Source organism: Alternaria alternata (genome assembly GCF_001642055.1).
Source record: "Alternaria alternata strain SRC1lrK2f unplaced genomic scaffold CC77scaffold_24, whole genome shotgun sequence".
Lineage (NCBI taxonomy): Eukaryota > Fungi > Ascomycota > Dothideomycetes > Pleosporales > Pleosporaceae > Alternaria > Alternaria alternata.
In genome coordinates this window covers 365,190-381,741 of record NW_017306213.1, presented here as the reverse complement: position 1 = coordinate 381,741, position 16,552 = coordinate 365,190, and the positions used below count along the sequence as shown (strand labels likewise).

General features: G+C 51.0%; 5 protein-coding genes across 5 annotated transcripts; 3 read left to right on the top strand and 2 right to left on the bottom strand.

Annotated features, from left to right (window-relative positions):
- Positions 1-822: 822 nt before the first annotated feature.
- Positions 823-6,098, top strand: CC77DRAFT_1012925 (hypothetical protein; the record flags this gene model as incomplete). The annotated part of the gene is made up of 6 exons (XM_018523802.1): positions 823-1,333; positions 1,390-1,525; positions 1,571-3,166; positions 3,220-3,715; positions 3,809-5,972; positions 6,028-6,098. 6 exons carry the CDS (start codon positions 823-825, stop codon positions 6,096-6,098), a joined length of 4,974 nt encoding a protein of 1,657 aa, XP_018381202.1.
- A 4,292-nt stretch (positions 6,099-10,390) lies between these two features.
- CC77DRAFT_1053914 (hypothetical protein) lies at positions 10,391-10,990 on the bottom strand (the record flags this gene model as incomplete). The annotated part of the gene is made up of 2 exons (XM_018527768.1): positions 10,786-10,990; positions 10,391-10,657 (listed from the first exon to the last, which is right to left on the bottom strand). Exons 1-2 carry the CDS (start codon positions 10,897-10,899, stop codon positions 10,391-10,393), a joined length of 381 nt encoding a protein of 126 aa, XP_018381201.1. The 5' UTR covers positions 10,900-10,990.
- Positions 10,991-14,439: 3,449 nt separating this feature from the next.
- CC77DRAFT_436478 (hypothetical protein) lies at positions 14,440-15,779 on the top strand. The gene has a single exon (XM_018531680.1). It carries the CDS (start codon positions 14,561-14,563, stop codon positions 15,278-15,280), a length of 720 nt encoding a protein of 239 aa, XP_018381200.1. The 5' UTR covers positions 14,440-14,560; the 3' UTR covers positions 15,281-15,779.
- Positions 15,314-15,810, bottom strand: CC77DRAFT_436421 (hypothetical protein). The gene has a single exon (XM_018531679.1). It carries the CDS (start codon positions 15,599-15,601, stop codon positions 15,347-15,349), a length of 255 nt encoding a protein of 84 aa, XP_018381199.1. The 5' UTR covers positions 15,602-15,810; the 3' UTR covers positions 15,314-15,346.
- Positions 15,811-15,816: 6 nt separating this feature from the next.
- Positions 15,817-16,299, top strand: CC77DRAFT_972721 (hypothetical protein). Its single transcript, XM_018535864.1, has 2 exons — positions 15,817-15,858; positions 15,986-16,299. Exons 1-2 carry the CDS (start codon positions 15,846-15,848, stop codon positions 16,249-16,251), a joined length of 279 nt encoding a protein of 92 aa, XP_018381198.1. The 5' UTR covers positions 15,817-15,845; the 3' UTR covers positions 16,252-16,299.
- The last annotated feature ends 253 nt before the right edge of the window (positions 16,300-16,552 follow it).

Genomic DNA, 16,552 nt, shown 5'->3' with positions numbered 1-16,552 from the left:
ATGCGAATCATACGATGCAAAAAAAGAACTCAGATGACAGGCAAAACGACCTTCCCCGCAAACACTGGCAATACAGGAACTAGTCTGGCGGATGCATGCTGTCACCCAAATCCACGACGGCTGTCAGTGTGATGCGTCGGTGGATGCAATTTCATTCGAGTTGTCGCGTTTCACGTCTGCCATCATGTGTCCGCTGCCACGCCAGGCATCGTCTAGAAATAGACGAGAGGACATCGACGGTAATTGGAGAGGATTTCAGCGACTCAGAGCAAAGCGTAGCAAGAGGTATTGAGCTATCCTTCGATGAACAGGCTATAGCTGTGATCACTGCAATGTGAACGATATTCCGACACGACATGCTGAGAATACTGGACTTGGAAACTAGTGGCCGTTGCTTCATATACGACGGAAATCAAAGAGGAAGTAATGATCTGGACTTTGTGATGACAGAGTATGCCGCAGCAAGAGAGGTGGCCGAGTGTAATGAGGTGGGATGCGTGCAGTGAAGCTTCGACAATTGTTCCGCTTTCCGTAGGTATCGTTTCTCGTATCATCGCTCCTGCCATCATGTCTAGCTCGGGCGTTCTAGTCGGAAGTTATGTTGTGACTTGCCACAGCAAATGAAGGAAAGAACGACGATGAGAGCAGAGCTGCAAACTTCGCCACCCCTCACTCCTTCCACAACACAACATATCGCTTCCATCTACATCGAACAGCTGACCTGCAGTGTTGTTTCTTGCCGTTCACTTACTCTGTCTGGTTTTCCACCCCATCTCACCTACTCGCATCCGCACCGCACCTGTCACTGAACAGCCACTTACCATGGCTGGGAAGGCTGGAAGAGGCGAGCAGCTGCCGAAGGAGCAGAACCCCTCAAGACTCAGAAATGAAGTACGCCCAGAATCAACTGACGATGAGCGGGATCGCAGGAGCACCGCCATTCAGGTTCCAAACAGCGATACGATTGTTCCCGAAACTCAGCCTGGCCACGCTGGAGATTTCCATTGTGGCGACCCTGTTGCCGACAATGAGTCCGAGTTCAGTCTAAGTCCAAACTCCGTGGCCCTTCTGGAGCGCACTGCGGTGACGAAGAAGACGGAGACGACTCAATGCATTCCATTCTTTGGCAAGCTTCTTTCGAGGAATCCTATTGGAAGGAATGACAGCTCTGCATCAGCAGCTCCAAGCCCTAACCCATTCGCGATCTCATACTCACAGGCAAGGAAAGTTTCCAGCAAGCCACCTCCGAAGGAGGTTGCTACTGCCGCGCAGTCTATTCATCTCGGGTTGAGAACACTTGATATCCAAAAGCACAAAGGTCATGCATCTCGAGGTGAGTAAGCGTCCTACCCAAGGTCGATCCGACTAACATCGTCACTGCGACGGTAGAGCCTGCACACGTTCCACCACCGTGTCTTCCCGACAGCGCTCATCTTGGTGAGCCATGTACTATGAGCAACCAAAATATGGACGTCGTGGATCAAACGGCCACTAGAAGATCTCAGGAAGAGCCTACTTACACCCTGTAAGAGCTCCCAGCAAGCCGATAGAACTCCACTAATACGCTTAGGCCCCCGCAGGCGGATGCGATGTCTAGCATCCCTCCTTCAGCACAGCTTAACGCCAGGCCTGCTTCTGGAATGAATAGGGTCCCCGGTGTCAAGAAGGGTAGGAAGCATAGAAAGGAACAGCTCTCTCAGCAGCGTCTAGGCTCACGTCCCCGACCAAGAATCACACCAAGCCACGCTCGTCAAGCCGGAACGATTGGTGGATCAGCACCTGATACCTCCACCGACCCTCTATGTCTCTCCCAAATGAACGCGGATGGCGATGGAGTACATGCTTTCCGCGCTCCTGTCGACGATCCACAAAGGCATGCATATGCTCAAGAGTCCCAGTTACCGAATGAAGAACATGGGTGTATTGCTGACGACAAGGAGCCCTGCAATACTATACCAAGCCTCATGGATACGACCTTCCGAGACTTTCAAGATTCCTCTACTCAACGTCAGTTCCCTACAGCTTCCGTGCAGGGTCCCTCGACCTCGCCTGAGACACTTAATACAACCGAGCCAAAGCAACAACCGTTGACAACTTTTCACGATCAAGCTCGCAGTATCGGCCCTGATAAACGGGTTGCGTTCTCAGCCCAGACTTCTGGTCCCTATGCCTTGCCTAACAGTCACGAGCCAGTCGAAGCACCCGCTGTACCGACTCAGTCTCACCAGCCGAGCTTGTACGCAGACAACAATCGGGTCGCACCTCAGCCAAGGATTAACGAAGCTCATCCGCATGGCATCCCGAATCGAGACGGGCCTCTCCGTATGACCAAATCACGACGGAAGTTACGACCTAGCGGACCAACATCGTATGATACCCAAGGAAAAGCCATTTCTCCTAGTGTCGAGCACGCCATGGAGACCGTGAGAGTAGCGATACTTGCGAACAAGTATCGGATACAGCATGAGATCACGACGCTCACCCAGAAACATAAGGCTGAGCTTGCTGAGCTTCAATGCACGATCAACAATCAGATTCAGTCGATTGCAGATCATGACAGGAGGTATCAGGACCTGAGAAAAACTCTTAGTCAACTCACCAACACGGCCAAGACAAATCAAAGATTCGTCACGGGCCTTCAGCAGGACTCTGAGAATCTGCAAAAGTCCGCTACAAGCTTCCATAAAGAGTGCGGAAAGACATTGACTAAGAAGATCACCGAACTCGAGGACGAAAAGCGGTCATTACAGGAAGAAGTTGGGACAATGACTGACAAGCTCGCCGCAACCCAACGCAAGATGAGATCGACGCTCGATGACCTTTGGATACGATTTGTCGTATCGGAGTCTAAGAGGGAGGATCTGACAGAAAATTTGGCCAAGCAGGAAGCTGCACTAGAGGAAGAGCGCAAGAAGCGCAATGAATTCGGGAAGCAGCTTTTTTCTGATGTCCAAAGCATTCCGCGTCAAGTTGTCGACAGCTCCGTTGCTCTCACTAAAAAGATCGAATTGCTCCAGGTCACGCTTGATAACGCTACTGCTCACAGTAGCCAGAATGACCAAATCAAAGAGTGTTTAGAGGCCTTGCAACCCCTTCGGCTGACACCTGTCATGACAATGCAAGACATTGAGAGGATGAGTAATACACCGAATCTTGTGCACGAACGGTCAGTGACAGTGCTATATCTGCTACATGTCACCGTACTAATTTATTGCACAGCCTGGATTTAGGTCTCGATACTCTTTCAAAGACCGTAACGAGCAAAGCACTACCTGACGCAGAGCTTCAAGAATTCGTTAAAGAACAAAAAAACAGTCTCCAGACAGAAATGCTGAGATATGAGGAGGTCACAGCCGAGAACTGCAAGACGCATGAATCGAACGTCTGTCTCAAGTCGCGACTCGATGCGCAGCAACAACATTGCACCCGACTAGAAGAGCAGATCAAAGGTTACGAAAAGGTTGAAGTCGATCTCAAAGCCTCGTGCGAGCAACTAGAACGCGACCTGGGGGTACTGAAAGACGTTCCACCTATCGATACATCAGGGCTTGAGCAGGAAGCTCTTGATCTCCGTCAAAAGTTGCAGAAGGCGAGAGAAGATCTCACAGCGGTCAATACCAAGGTTAAGGAGATTGAGAAAGAAAGGGATACATACGAAGTAACCGTTTCCAAGCTCATCCTTGTTGCCATGGTTTTGACAATCAGCAGGGCTATTGTGAAGACGTCAAGATGCAGCTGCGCGAGTTGCAGCAGAGGCCAGCGGTAAACAGGTCGCCTTATCTCGCGACTTCACTAATTTTGTGAACAGCTCGAAGAACACGCTGCCGTTCGAGAGCAGATAGCAAAGGACTGTCAAAGTGAATTCTCGGAGAAAGAGCGCAGCTTCAAGAGAGAGATCCATCGACTTACGATCGATCACGACGAGAAAGAGAAAACAATTCAAGAGCTGAACGACAAGCTGAATGCTGCAGATACCCAACTAGATGAGCTGAGTAAAAACATTCAAACGCTCGAGTCAAAGTCGGCCGAAATAACGGACCTCCAAGCACAGCTCCAAAATACGACAGAAGAGTTGCACAGCAAGAAACGAGACTGCGCAGATTTGACCCGTCGCTCTCAAGAGAAGACGGAGAAGATGTCGGAGTTGCAAGGCCTATATAGCAACCTCCAGGCTGAAGTAACCCAGCATCAAACGACCATGCAAACCATGCGCCGGGACGCTGACAACGAGATCACAAAGATGCGACAAGACGCTAGTAACACGTTTCAACTATCTTCTAATCAGGTCTCGAACCTCCAGGAGGAAAAGAAAAGTCTGTCAACTCGACTTGAGCAAGCTCAGATGAATGAAGCAAAACTACAACATGAGGTCGCAGAACTACGAGCTGCAAAAGAAGCAGACATTTCTCGATTACAAGCGAAAGTAGATGAGAAGAGTCAGAAGCTAGTCGAACAGCATCGCATCGAAGTCGATGATTGGAGGCGCCGCATGAGCCAGAAAGATGCTGCCCTTGAGGAAATGGAAGCGAAAATGCGGCTCGCTGAAGACCAACATAAAACCAAAATCGCGACCGATCTTGAAAAGGCTGAGTCAAACATGCGCAAGCTTGAAGAGCAGTATCGAGATTCTCTTCGAGTGATACGCGAGCAAGGTAATCTCAATCAGCAGGTCGGCTCCCAAGTACATGCTGCCAGAGGAATCCTTGTAGAATCAGGTGAAACCACCCAGGCAGTGAAGGCTCGGAATAAAGTCAGCCGGCAAAACCATTCGATGCTCGAAGTCTCCGAGGAACAAGATTCTCATTCCAAGAAGCCGTTGTCAGTCTTCCACCCCATGTCTTCACAATCTCAGCTCGAAGACGATGATCTTTTTGCAACCCAGTTCAAAGAACAGGGCGGGATCGACGAAATTTCCAACGAATCAATCGATGTTCATCATGAGCCTCGAACTGCCACAGAAAGTCATGATGCTCAAAATTTGTCCATGACCCAGGATGCTTCCAAGGGAGATCTGTTACGAGCGCCACAGCAACAGCTCAAGCATCAGGTCTCAAGCTCCTCCGATCTCAGTAACATGTCTACTGACGAATTAACGGCGATGGAGAAGTCCCAACCCGTGTCGACTGGTATGCTTGCAGGCCGCGACCGTGATGGGTTCAACTCTGGCAACGCATCTCCTGAATTCTCCCAGACGCTGGAAGAGACTCAATGCGTACCGTCTATCGTGTCTCGGAATTATAATCGTGATCCTTTTCATCGTGGTACAGCCTTGGCCGATGTAGGAGTCGCGTTGGTAGCCGACAACGAGTCTGTGGCTGATTCACAATCATTTCGATCGTCTGGACGACCAAAATCGCAAGCTAACACAGCATCTCGGATGATGCCGCCTCACAGTAACAACTCTGATTACCCTCGACCGAGTGTTGAGGATTATGCGGTGGACCTTGGAGCATCAACTCGGCATACCATGTATGGCAGTGCTAATCTGAAGCTGAGCAGCAGCAACTCCCGGCCGTCCAAGCTGTCTTCATCAAAGCAAATCTATAGCCAGTGTGAATCGCGACGCTCCGCTCCGACTGGACTTCAACACAGTTCCTCGCAAAACATGAAGCAGGAACATACGAAGAAGCGAAAGAGTAGCATTGACCAGACAGAGAGAGATTCAGCCACCAAAAAGCAGCGCTCCAAATCTCAACCCCGTCCCTTAGACTCCTCACCTGGTCTTCTAAGCCAATCTTCATTTGTTGCAGTTACTCGTCCCAAAGCACAGAATATCATGCCATATTCCCAAGGCGGTGCTGCAACTTCATCTCAATCGAAAGCTCAGGTCCCCTCCTCCCGCCCCCGCGCTCGTATCTCTCGTCAAGCTCCGTCTTCTGGTGACGCATACTTCCCTCGTAGTCAATCTTCGTCCCACGTAGCCGCTAGTGGCCCGATCCGGCGTTCCTCGACCCGTCTCACAAGGGGCAAGGGTGAGTATGTTCTTGTTGTAGTAGTGTCTGAACGAAGCTAACGCGACCGGTATAGGTAAGAACAGCATCGCGTTCGGGAACGCCTGCAACGAGCGCTTTAACCAGGAGCTGGACCAGCCGCGGTGAGTAAGGCACCGTAGACATTTTGGATGGAGCGCGTGCGCGGGAAATTCGTGTATGTTTGAGGACTTCACGATACTCGACATTGATCTCGGTTCAAGTCGTTCGCTTATCGACCGGCGTTCGAGGTATGCAGGAACTACGTGACGTAATATGGTAGGGGTCTCCATGGACAGTGATTATAGAGGTAGCGACCTCTGCAGAGACTGGATTGTGTGGGGGATGCTGTCTTTTAGTGAACTGTATTCCACATTGTCGATATACCTACGTAGTAAACCCAATGCAAGTATCATGTAGTGGAACCTCTTCAAGCTTTGTACTTGCGTAGGAGTGCAGTTCTTCTTTGGAGAGCCTGTGTCGCCCGGAACGCGCTTCACCAAGCGATTGTGGGTGGTCGGTGCTGCTGTTCGAGTGATTTGGCGCTAAGGTTTGTGACGTTGACAGGCTGCTTGAAGCGCTCCTTTGCCACCCACACCACCAGCCCACATTCAACGATCTCTTTTTAGGAGGTTTCGAATACCCTTATAGCCATCTTCGCACCATAGACATCCTTTGTCTTCCATTCTGCGTTCCTTTTGAGCCATCGCGGCCCATTGACGACGACGGCGGTACGGAAGTCCCAAACTGCTCCTGGCTCTACCCTCCACAATGCCGCTCCGAAACCTGACTCAAGTCGGCGAGAAGCTGGCAAAAACTACAAAGACCAGCTCCGGCTTACGGCAATCTCATACGAAGTGGGGCTGCCCATATCCACGCCCTCGTGTTGACATTATAGCTGGTAAATTCTATCCTGTCCGAGTCGGTGACAACCACAACAGCCTCAGCAAAAGACCACAAATAGTTGAGCAAAAGTTGAAACTTCCTCCTCATCCTCAGTACTCGGTAGGCTGAGGGAAAGAGGACATGGCGCTTCTTTGTTCCTGGTTGTTAACCTCTGCCGCTTGCTTTCACGGCGACGGCGGCCATATCCCAGGACATGTAATTTTAGTATCTAACTGACACTAATATCTCGAGTTGACTGCGCACCGAGGTTGACGAGCGACTGTGCTTCGAGCACCGGCAGTATCGCCGGCAATACCTGTAGGGCAGGTTCGACCTTCGCTATGACAGCCGCACCAAGCGAGCGCACAACGACCCCTTTCTGCTTCAAGGATGGAGGACGCCACGAGTGCATTGTGAGTAGCTGCTTCTCCAGTTGTTGTCATACATTTATACGAAGGTCACGACCTTGACTGTGCTGACGTATTCTTCAGATTCGACATCTCAGCAAGAGGCCATAGATCCCGGCTCCGCCGCCCTGAGTAAGTCCTGAACGCCTTTGTCCCTTCCCAGTCTTCTTGTATCCTCCTGTAGGCGCAGGGTGTAGGAGTATCGATCGCCCATATCCTTCCTCGTACACCCGCGTGCCGAGATCAACAAAAGACCTGCACGACCGTTCCGTCCGTACTGTGCTTTCGTTCTCAACTACAGCTCTCCGGAGAAGCTCTTGGGCAAGGAAGGGGCACTATCTTTCAAGTCGGCAGGTCGATGCACGATTGGTCCATGGCGAGCTAGCTCCTCCCCGCGAGTGCCGCATGTGGTTTGTCGTTCTCATACATCTTTTCGCCTTGTTGAAGTACGTCTCATGGACGACTGTATCGTTCCTTGCATCTCCCCGTGTTCGATACATCGAGTCAGAAGTTTCCATCGACAGATTTTGCTGATAACAACGCAGTGTCTCCTGCAGTAGAGATTCAGCCGCCGTACGTATCTCTGTTGTATTCCTACTCCTCCCTATACACACTATCTCCGATGATGATATGTCATTACTCATTCCAATCACCGAATACTCGCTGTCGAAGCCTATCGCTGAGGGTCCTCTTCGTTCGTTTTCGATCAAACTGCAAAATACATGGTGCTGGCACCAATGAGTGTAGGCGGGCCGAGGCCAGAACTGCCAGACAGAACGCAAGCATGCAGTCGAGAAGCCTCACTGAGCACATGTAAAGCCACCGGCATCATCCGGGGGACCCTGGAAATTCTAGGCGCGTCTCGATCAGCTTCGTCTTGGTACGTCTTCTCGAATCCCTTCTTCTTCTTTGCTTTGGTGATGACGCCTTCATTGACTCGCTCGTGTTGAATACCCACGGAAGCAGCGCAACGCAAATCCTGACCTTTCCTCCTTTTTCAGTAAACTTTGAGAATTCGATCCCGTTCCTGTATTACCATACTATAGGCTTTGGAAAATTCCAGCCCGGACCTTGTAGCCAGTATGAAGGACGTCAGTAAGTACTCTCGAAGTTCTCCCATCCACTCGCCGCAATGATGGCATCACAAATGCATCCCTGCTGATACGCCTCGATGCGACATATTCATTTTGTCCTTCTTCCGATGAAGCTAATGAGGTAAGTTCGTTGTTTCGGTAAATCGTCCTACCTTTGCCATGATGGCAAGCGTCGTGAGGCCGGCTCAATAAGGGTTATGAAGCTCTCGTCGTAAAGACCAACGACGGGCCGTCTGGTCAAGCCGGTCTTGCACCATGACAGCATCGGACTGTTAGGCGTCGAAGAACGCGTTCAGCAAAGCATAGACGCTACAACAGTAATCTAGGGATAGCGTCTGAATGAGACCATCTTTTACAAGTAGTAACGCGTCGAGGAGGGGCTGGGAACCTGGAAGGCCTTTACGAAAACGGTTAGCTGAGGTTTGCCGTGCGGAACATCACAACTCGACCCATCAGATGTCTCGCCTGCTGCATCAACGGCTCAGGTTCAGTAAACTGGCGTTGTTGCAGATCAAGGGACCTTGCGAGGTCTTGACCTGTTTGGGCTTGCGGTCTGCTCACTGTCGGTCTGCTGCTGCTTGCTGCTTCGTCACGCGTCTGGCATGTTCGGCGGCAGTACTTTACCATACGGAGCTCGACGACCCTGCCATAGCATGCTAAAGGTATGTTTTGCGTCATCTCCTTGTATCTTCTGTATCTACTCGCGATTTGTGCTTGTGTTCACCTCCCATATTCTGCATGTGTATGCCTTTGTCCATCTCGACGTACTGCCGACAATGGCTAGGCTTGGCGAAACGACTGCGCATTGGGAAGAGAAGGATTCGTTCGAAGGGACCAGCCTATTGGAAGGCATACTGTAAACCTCTCACCCAGCTACAGTCGTTGCCCAGAGTTTTATCTTTGCAGTATCGTCATGCTTTCTTACCATGCTACAACCAGTTCTGTCTGCGTCCTCCTTCGTCTCTTACTACGTATCATGCAGCCTGTGGGTCTCCGTCGCGACTATTGCTTGTCGTTGTACGTTTGGCGACTCTTCCACACGAATTTTGTAGAAGCTTGGGGCAGTAGCCGCCGGTCGTTGCGGTATCCTTGTGTTCGCTGAGGATATATATGCGGGGTACAAATCGTCCTTCGCCTTTGCGTTGAGGCCACACTCATCTTGTTCTCTACGCTATATGCGGACCTTCCACGGAAGCTGGTTTGTTTCGACCCTATGTTTCCCAAGTTGAATGTGGGAAGTTCGGACACGCATCTTGCCGCGAAGAATGGTGGGAAGCACCACCGCGCCGGTTTCTGGTACTTCATATGGACGACAAAACTGGCAACGGAGTTGCTACTGCGGGTCTTCAGGCCTTGATATGCCTTGTCGGTATGGTTATTCGCTCACTATAGACTGGGAACGCCGCTGGGAGCTAGAAATGGCTCCCTTTGCCCCTCCGGGTGGCCGCCATTCTCCCCATGTCTCTCTTGTTCGGACATGCATATCTGGTGTTCTGGATGGCGTTGACCAAACCGTGTACTGTTGCGATGTCAATGTTTCGCGGCCGCCAGTGCCGGTGCACGGTCATCATAAGGAGACTTTCGCCGTTGCGGAGGAAGACGAGGTGGTGTGTCGTGACAGAAGGTCTGGGAGGTGTCAGCGTATGTAGGATGGAGTCACTGCGAGAGGTGAGCCATGAAACAGTTCACTTCTTCCTACCGCCATTGTGCGAACGCTGAAGACTTCAGGCTCGCCCAGTTAATTTCCGGCGTTGTGCAGTCTCTCGGAAGCTGAGATGCCTGTTTGTTCCGCGGTCGCTTTCCTGTCACAGTTTCTGCCATATTTCAAGCTTTCTGTGCACCATTAGCAGAGCGCCTGTCGTGCCTTCAACGATATGCCATAAGAGTCGAGGGGGAAGATACGAGGCTATGAAGCTCTTCACACCTTGGCAGAACCGGTTGCCGATGATGCGGAGATACCGTGTCGTTCGCACAGTTGCGACATGCTCGACGCCGTCTGGTGTATTCCGCGCAGCCGTTCAGGATTGAGACGCATTCAGGAGAGAAGCTCTTGATACTCTTGCTTCTTCGTTGTGATGGCGCCAGGCCGAAGCTCCAAGTTATCTCCCCGCTCCGCCCCGACTGGCTTCTTAATTGCAATTCTCTCAGCTTTATTTTCGTACCTCCTAATATCGCCGGAATCGATTCGATGCCACGGAGGCCGTATCGGAGGGGAGTCTTCCTTAACGTCGGTCGAGGTGTGTCTTTTGAGGAAGGTCTCTGCGGAAGTTCTGGGGTCACGACAAGCGCTACGGCGGTCGCCCTGGCAAATGTAAGTCAAAAGTGTTTTTAGATGCTCATACGTACCTGTAGATCGGAAAGTTCCTACCGTCTACCATTGCCTCGAATCGTACTTTCCTGCCTCAGAACTGTTCAAGGTTGTCCACATACTTGCAGCGCAGCTGGTGCTGGTGCTGGTGCTGTCGATGTATGCAATACTCCGAAGCTTGAGCATACCTTCGGATCAGCCTTTCTCGTCTTCAGCAAATTTAGAAGCCACCTCATGATGGCGAGGGCTTGGCAAGGGTCATGGTGTTGAGGGGCTGTCGCAGGTTGTCGTTAGCGTCAAAGTCAAATGAAGGTCAAAGTTATCAACACACAACGGCAAGATAGGGTTGCAAAGTCTCGCAAGGAGGATTCAATATCTTATATCTATCTAAAACCATCATTCTGGTCTTTGGATCTCTTCTCTTGGGGTCGCAGTATCTCAGTGGATGTTGCAGCAAGCTGCTCGCCGGCTATAAGCCCCTGTCTCGTCTTCTACAGTTGTGTAGGTATCGACGAACTCGTCGTCACCCCCGCTTCTGTCCAACTGTCTTATTATAAATCGAAGCTTCTGCACCACTGCCTCCCTTTCTCTTACTCTCCACATCCAAGACTGCCCCGCAATCACTTGTGTCATCTCCAACAAAGCTTCATCATTACTCACAGCGTTCGTATTACACTCTTTGGTTGTGATAAAAGTATCCCTCTTGGTCTCCCAACTATCCACCACTTTGGTTGTAGCAGCGCTGACTCTGACCTTTCCCTTCTACTTCTGCCTCGTCTGTAGCCATCTTCCACCGACCGGCATGAGCTCGAGCTCGAGTAGATCGTGAGTCCCGTCCCCTTCTTTCTCCATACTCCACTGACAATAACAACTTCGCCGGTGCTGCTATTGCGCCTTCAGCCAAGTGCCCCCCTCTAGGAGCTGAGTTTGTATTCATTACAACTACGGGTATCCTTTTCGCACACTTTGTATCCACCATATGAGTACCGACACCTCGCTCTGCTAACAATTAAGTTTTGGTCGCCGGGCGCCATGCACGACGCTCTCTTCGTCAGCAGTGGCGTTATCGTCAGGTCGATGCTACGACACCTGCCCACCAAGCGAGCAACCATTATGTTTGTTGATCGGGATGTCTTTCCCTTTGTCGCGATTCGAGACCTCAACCACTAATCTTGTTCTAGTTTCGCCTGCCCACTACCGCTCCCTCTCGCTCATAGTTCCCGTTCCCTACAACCCTCCCTCGTATCATGGCGGCAAATGCCGGACCACATGGAGCTTGCCATCATCACTTGGCGAGGTCACTTATACTTCCACGGCTCTGCAACATGACGAAGGATCTTCAGCGCGTATGTGTATCTGATCCTTCGTCGCTGGCTGACAATTTTGCAGGGTGGGATGGCAAAATCTGACTCTGGCTCCCCGTCGCCACCTCCTGTTAACGTCTCTTCTCTTCAGAGAAGGATGGCTAAAAGAGCTCCAGTATGCACCTTGGTGCATGGTGCAACGGCATCGCCCTTGCTGTCGTCGCTGGTCTTCCAAGTGGTTTCCACGACTGGGCACAAGCGATTGACACTGCTCTGCGCACCTCTCTCGCCATTACTGCTTGTCGATCGCTCCACTCGCCAGTAGTTATCGACGAGGTCCAGTCCCACTACACCCTGATCATTGTATGCCCTACTGGTTCAACAAGGACCAGCAAAAGGCGCTCACTGAGATACAAGGCGACCTGTGCGCAGTAAGTCGCATAGTGTTGTGCTGTAAGTCGCGGAAGTGGCTAGAGCGCCATCCGGACCACAAGTGATCGATGATAGTTGTCGGCCTGGAGTCTGACAGCCGGAATGCTATCCTGGGCGCAGTGAGTCGCGTAGCGTTGCAGGATGGCGGAGGCAGCCGTAAGTACACTGAGTACCTCTTGGATCTGCCACCATACTAACGAACAACAGAAGATCGCAGCCGTTGGGGCTGCTGAGGCTGCCGAAGCCTTGTGGAGAATGGTCAGATTCAGATGCGGGTTGAGGATCCGTTGCCACAGGATGAGAATCTTCTCGACTCACAACCTATCCATGACTTCACTGCTCGGACTATGGTACTTATGTTCAAAGAAAAGTTCCAGCCTCTCTTCGCAAAGGATCGGAGAGCTTGGAATCGAGCATAGTGATTCCCACATCGTCTTTCGCTGCGCCATCATCCGCTTTACCGCCCGAGACTCCTTCCTCTACCGGCAACCTCTACACGCCTCTAAGCTACGAACCGCATGCTGCTATAATTGTCAGCTCCTGCGACTATGATGTCTGCGTGTCTTCTATCGGCAATGTCGAGACGTGTGGCCCTGGGTTTCTGACCATCTCGAGCACCGTAGCTTTGCCAGATCAGCAAGGAGTAAGCAGTTTCGTGGCATTATGGCCGCGCGAAAGACATCCCGCCCATAGCAGATGAGAAGCCTTCAGAGTCCACTCTGAGGAACCCTCAACTATGATAGAGATGGTGAGTCTTCCTTTCCAACTTGCCGTTGATTCCAGTCACTAAATCTTCACAGATCCATAACTTCTACATGATCCCATGCGGTGTTCTTTGCTGGCGTGATGTGTGATGCTTTTGTCCTGGATGCAGACCGCGTTGCTTCTTTATTAATCCCGGTAAGTCGGCATGTCTCAACCTTCCATCTTGAATGCTTGAACTGACTCTTCCACTCTCTTTCCCCCCTGACAGCTCCAGGTCGGCGCTTTGTGGGGTGGTGCGATGCTCTTCTGAAGTTACTTCCTCGCAGTAGCATCAAAGTCCATATCGCCAACCTTTGAAGATTATCTCTCTCCCAAGCCCTTGATCCGATGCTAGTTGTCTTGAGTATCGCGTTCGAAAGTGGTGGCAGCAATCTTGTGAATCCCGCTTCATCTTGATCAGATGCTTACCCGGTCTTGCCCCTTCCGAGTTGGTGCTCCACGATAAGTACTCTGACGACCTCGAAACAGCAGAGTGCTAATTCTGCGCAGTTTGCCCTTTTCAAATTGTTCACACAACCCCTGCCTTCAATTTTTCCGCAGTGCAATCGATGCGCATCGAGTCGGCGCGGAGTAAACGTGGTTGTTGACATGCGTCATGCTGCGAAGCCGCGACTGCTTCATTCGCGAAGGCAAGAGCTGGAGACTAACAGGTTTCCCAACCCAACGATGACACCTCTCATGCTCCTCCAGGATTCTGATATTGATGTCGCATGTGGCTATGGTAAGCCTCATCTACCCTCTGTCATTACAAGCACACCTGTTGACATTGCTGCAGATGTCTTTTGGTCGAGCATGATCGCAGCAGCAAGCTCATAGAGCTTTCTTTCTATCGTCTTGCGTTTTTCTACTTACTCTCCATCCTCTTTGTCCAGTTTTTGGAGAATGTCATCGCCGCAGGAGGGGTAACCCCAAAATCGGGGTATCTTCCCGACTTGGCCGGATCTCTGATCGTCCCAAGGACTTTTGCACAACGCGTCAGTTCCGCCCATGTCCGTAAAGACAAAGACGACAAGACCACAGATCACAGACGTAACGATGCCATTGCGATGCGAGGTGATGGCAGGATCGCTCCTCCTCGTGTCGTGAGGTAGGTGATGGATAAGTCGCTACATCGAAGATTCGTCCGAAGCCCATCTGCACAAGCCTTGCTGACATCGACCAGCCTTCTCATTATCTGCCAATCATCCTCGATCCAGTCTCCTTACTCGCCGGCTCCGTCTCAATTGCTAGCGCGTGTCACGCGCCGCCTGTTGCCTTGATCGCCACGCACGAGCCTAAAGAGCGGTCGCTCGACAAACATCACCACAACACAATACTGGCAATATATACCGTTTTATTTGTCTATTGTTCGCCTTCGGGCATTTGGTCAATTTGAAACGATACAGAGAAGATTAGCATGGCCCCTGCACTAAGGATGACACGCTCAATCAAAGAGAAGCTACCATTTTTTTTTTTTGCGTTCTTTTTGCCCATGCATCCAGGGGGATTCGAATACCCAAGGCGACGACAGCACGGGCCTGCTGCTCGCCCTTTTTCCCCGCTCTCTTTTTGCCTTCGACGCCGGCGACATGAGTGTGGCTATACGGTTTCCAGGCTCATTGGGTATTCATTCAAGCCCACGAGTGTCTTTATATTGCATCTGCTTACTGCCGCTAACATCAAAACGCCCTTCGAAGATTATCATTACAGCCTGCTGTTGACATTGGCTCGACATCCTTACCGTCAGCTTGACATCAGTACCCCAGGAGGTATACGCAACTCCACAATGTTTGCTGTCAGCGACTCAAAGTACTGTGAAGGTAATCACGCGCTTGTCTTATCCTTTCTTTTTCATGGCTCGTTTTTGTCAGCTCCTCCTATGGTTGTCCCTTTTTTGATATTCATGCGTCCGCCTTTCCCAACCTCAACGATATTCAACGATTTGCTCTGTCTTTTGCATTTTCATCTACCACATCACCACCCCCGGGACTGTTGTTACCCATATTCCACTACCGCACGGCATCTCAGAAAGGACCTACTGCTTCACGGCGATAGTCGTGTCTCAGAAACGAAGCCAAGAAAAAACCGAATCGTATTGCTTTGTCTTCCGAACCCTTGTAGCAGGGATGGATGGTGATGCTCTGTTCCAACATTTCCACGTAGAAAATCGATATGTTCCGCCACATCTTCGAAACATGCCATCCTACGTGTGCAGGCCTTGCTCATCAGATGGGTGATTCTCATGTATCGTGTTGTAATCTCTGATATGACGAGAAGCATCCAAAAGTTGACGATATGTGAATACGAAAGCAGAAACAGCATCACAATAAATGCTGGAAGATTGTGGGTGACGATTAACATGAAATGAACAGAAAGACATTCTGCAGATTGCCGAGTGGAAATAGGCAGAACATACGGAAATTTGTACATAAGAAAGACTAAGACAGAGTATACGCATTATCAAATGACGAAGTAAACTAAAGCGTCAGGCTGGACCAGAGCGACTCCAGAACGTGGAAGAAACTCAGGTCGTAAACTACAAGAATTATCAGCGAACGTTGGGTTGCGAAGACCTCAATCGACGCTGATTGGCTGACAAGGTTGGCGCTGTGGGACCTCCGCTCCAAGATCCGCATCTGCAAATCGTCACGCCGCGACACCACCACCGTTGACGTCGGCATCACACATCTCCGCCTGTCGCAATGGCGAAGAAAGGTACGCGCTCCTGCTCTCGCACTAGATGCTCTCCTCAAACACCTGCTATACTACCCCGGCCGATCCCCAATGCGGCCGCCTGCAACGCACATCTTTGCCTGCCCGCGCTGACAATGGCACCTCACAGCAAAGTCCCGTACCATTATGGTGCGCCTGATATCCATGGCCATGACGGGCTACTACCGGACCATGCAAAGACCGCGTGCGCACCAACCGCTGAGCATGCTCAAATACGACCCAATCGGTACGACACCATCGCTCTTTCATTTCTTCGAACATCGTGCCTGCCTCATGTACAAAATCTCGCTAGGAGCCGGGCACGCGCAACTGAGGAAGAGAGTGGACTTTTTTTTACATGAAGGGAGACGCATGGAGACACAGGAACACGGCTGACAATGCACAGTGCGGAAACAAGTACTCTTCCTCGAGGCGAAACGCGGCAAGAAATAGAACAATTTTTACATCACGAATCAAGCGTACACGAATTGAGAATGTGCGGCGGGCATGGCGAACACTGGTTCAGGACTATGGAGGGGATGAGAACGGTAGAAGGAGATGGCGCATCGCAAAGATGGAGGACTCGGCAACCATGCCTACCATCTGGAGCCGCCAGCAGGCATGGAGCAAGTTGCATGCTTGCACACATATGTACTATATGGTCAGCATGGCTCGGCGTTATATACGGGTCAAGGCA

What these genes read in the sequence shown, in the direction of transcription:
- CC77DRAFT_436478 (XM_018531680.1), top strand. Translation starts at nt 14,561, where the DNA reads ATGGCCCCTGCACTAAGGATGACACGCTCAATCAAAGAGAAGCTACCA.
- CC77DRAFT_436421 (XM_018531679.1), bottom strand. Translation starts at nt 15,601, where the DNA reads ATGCGTATACTCTGTCTTAGTCTTTCTTATGTACAAATTTCCGTATGT.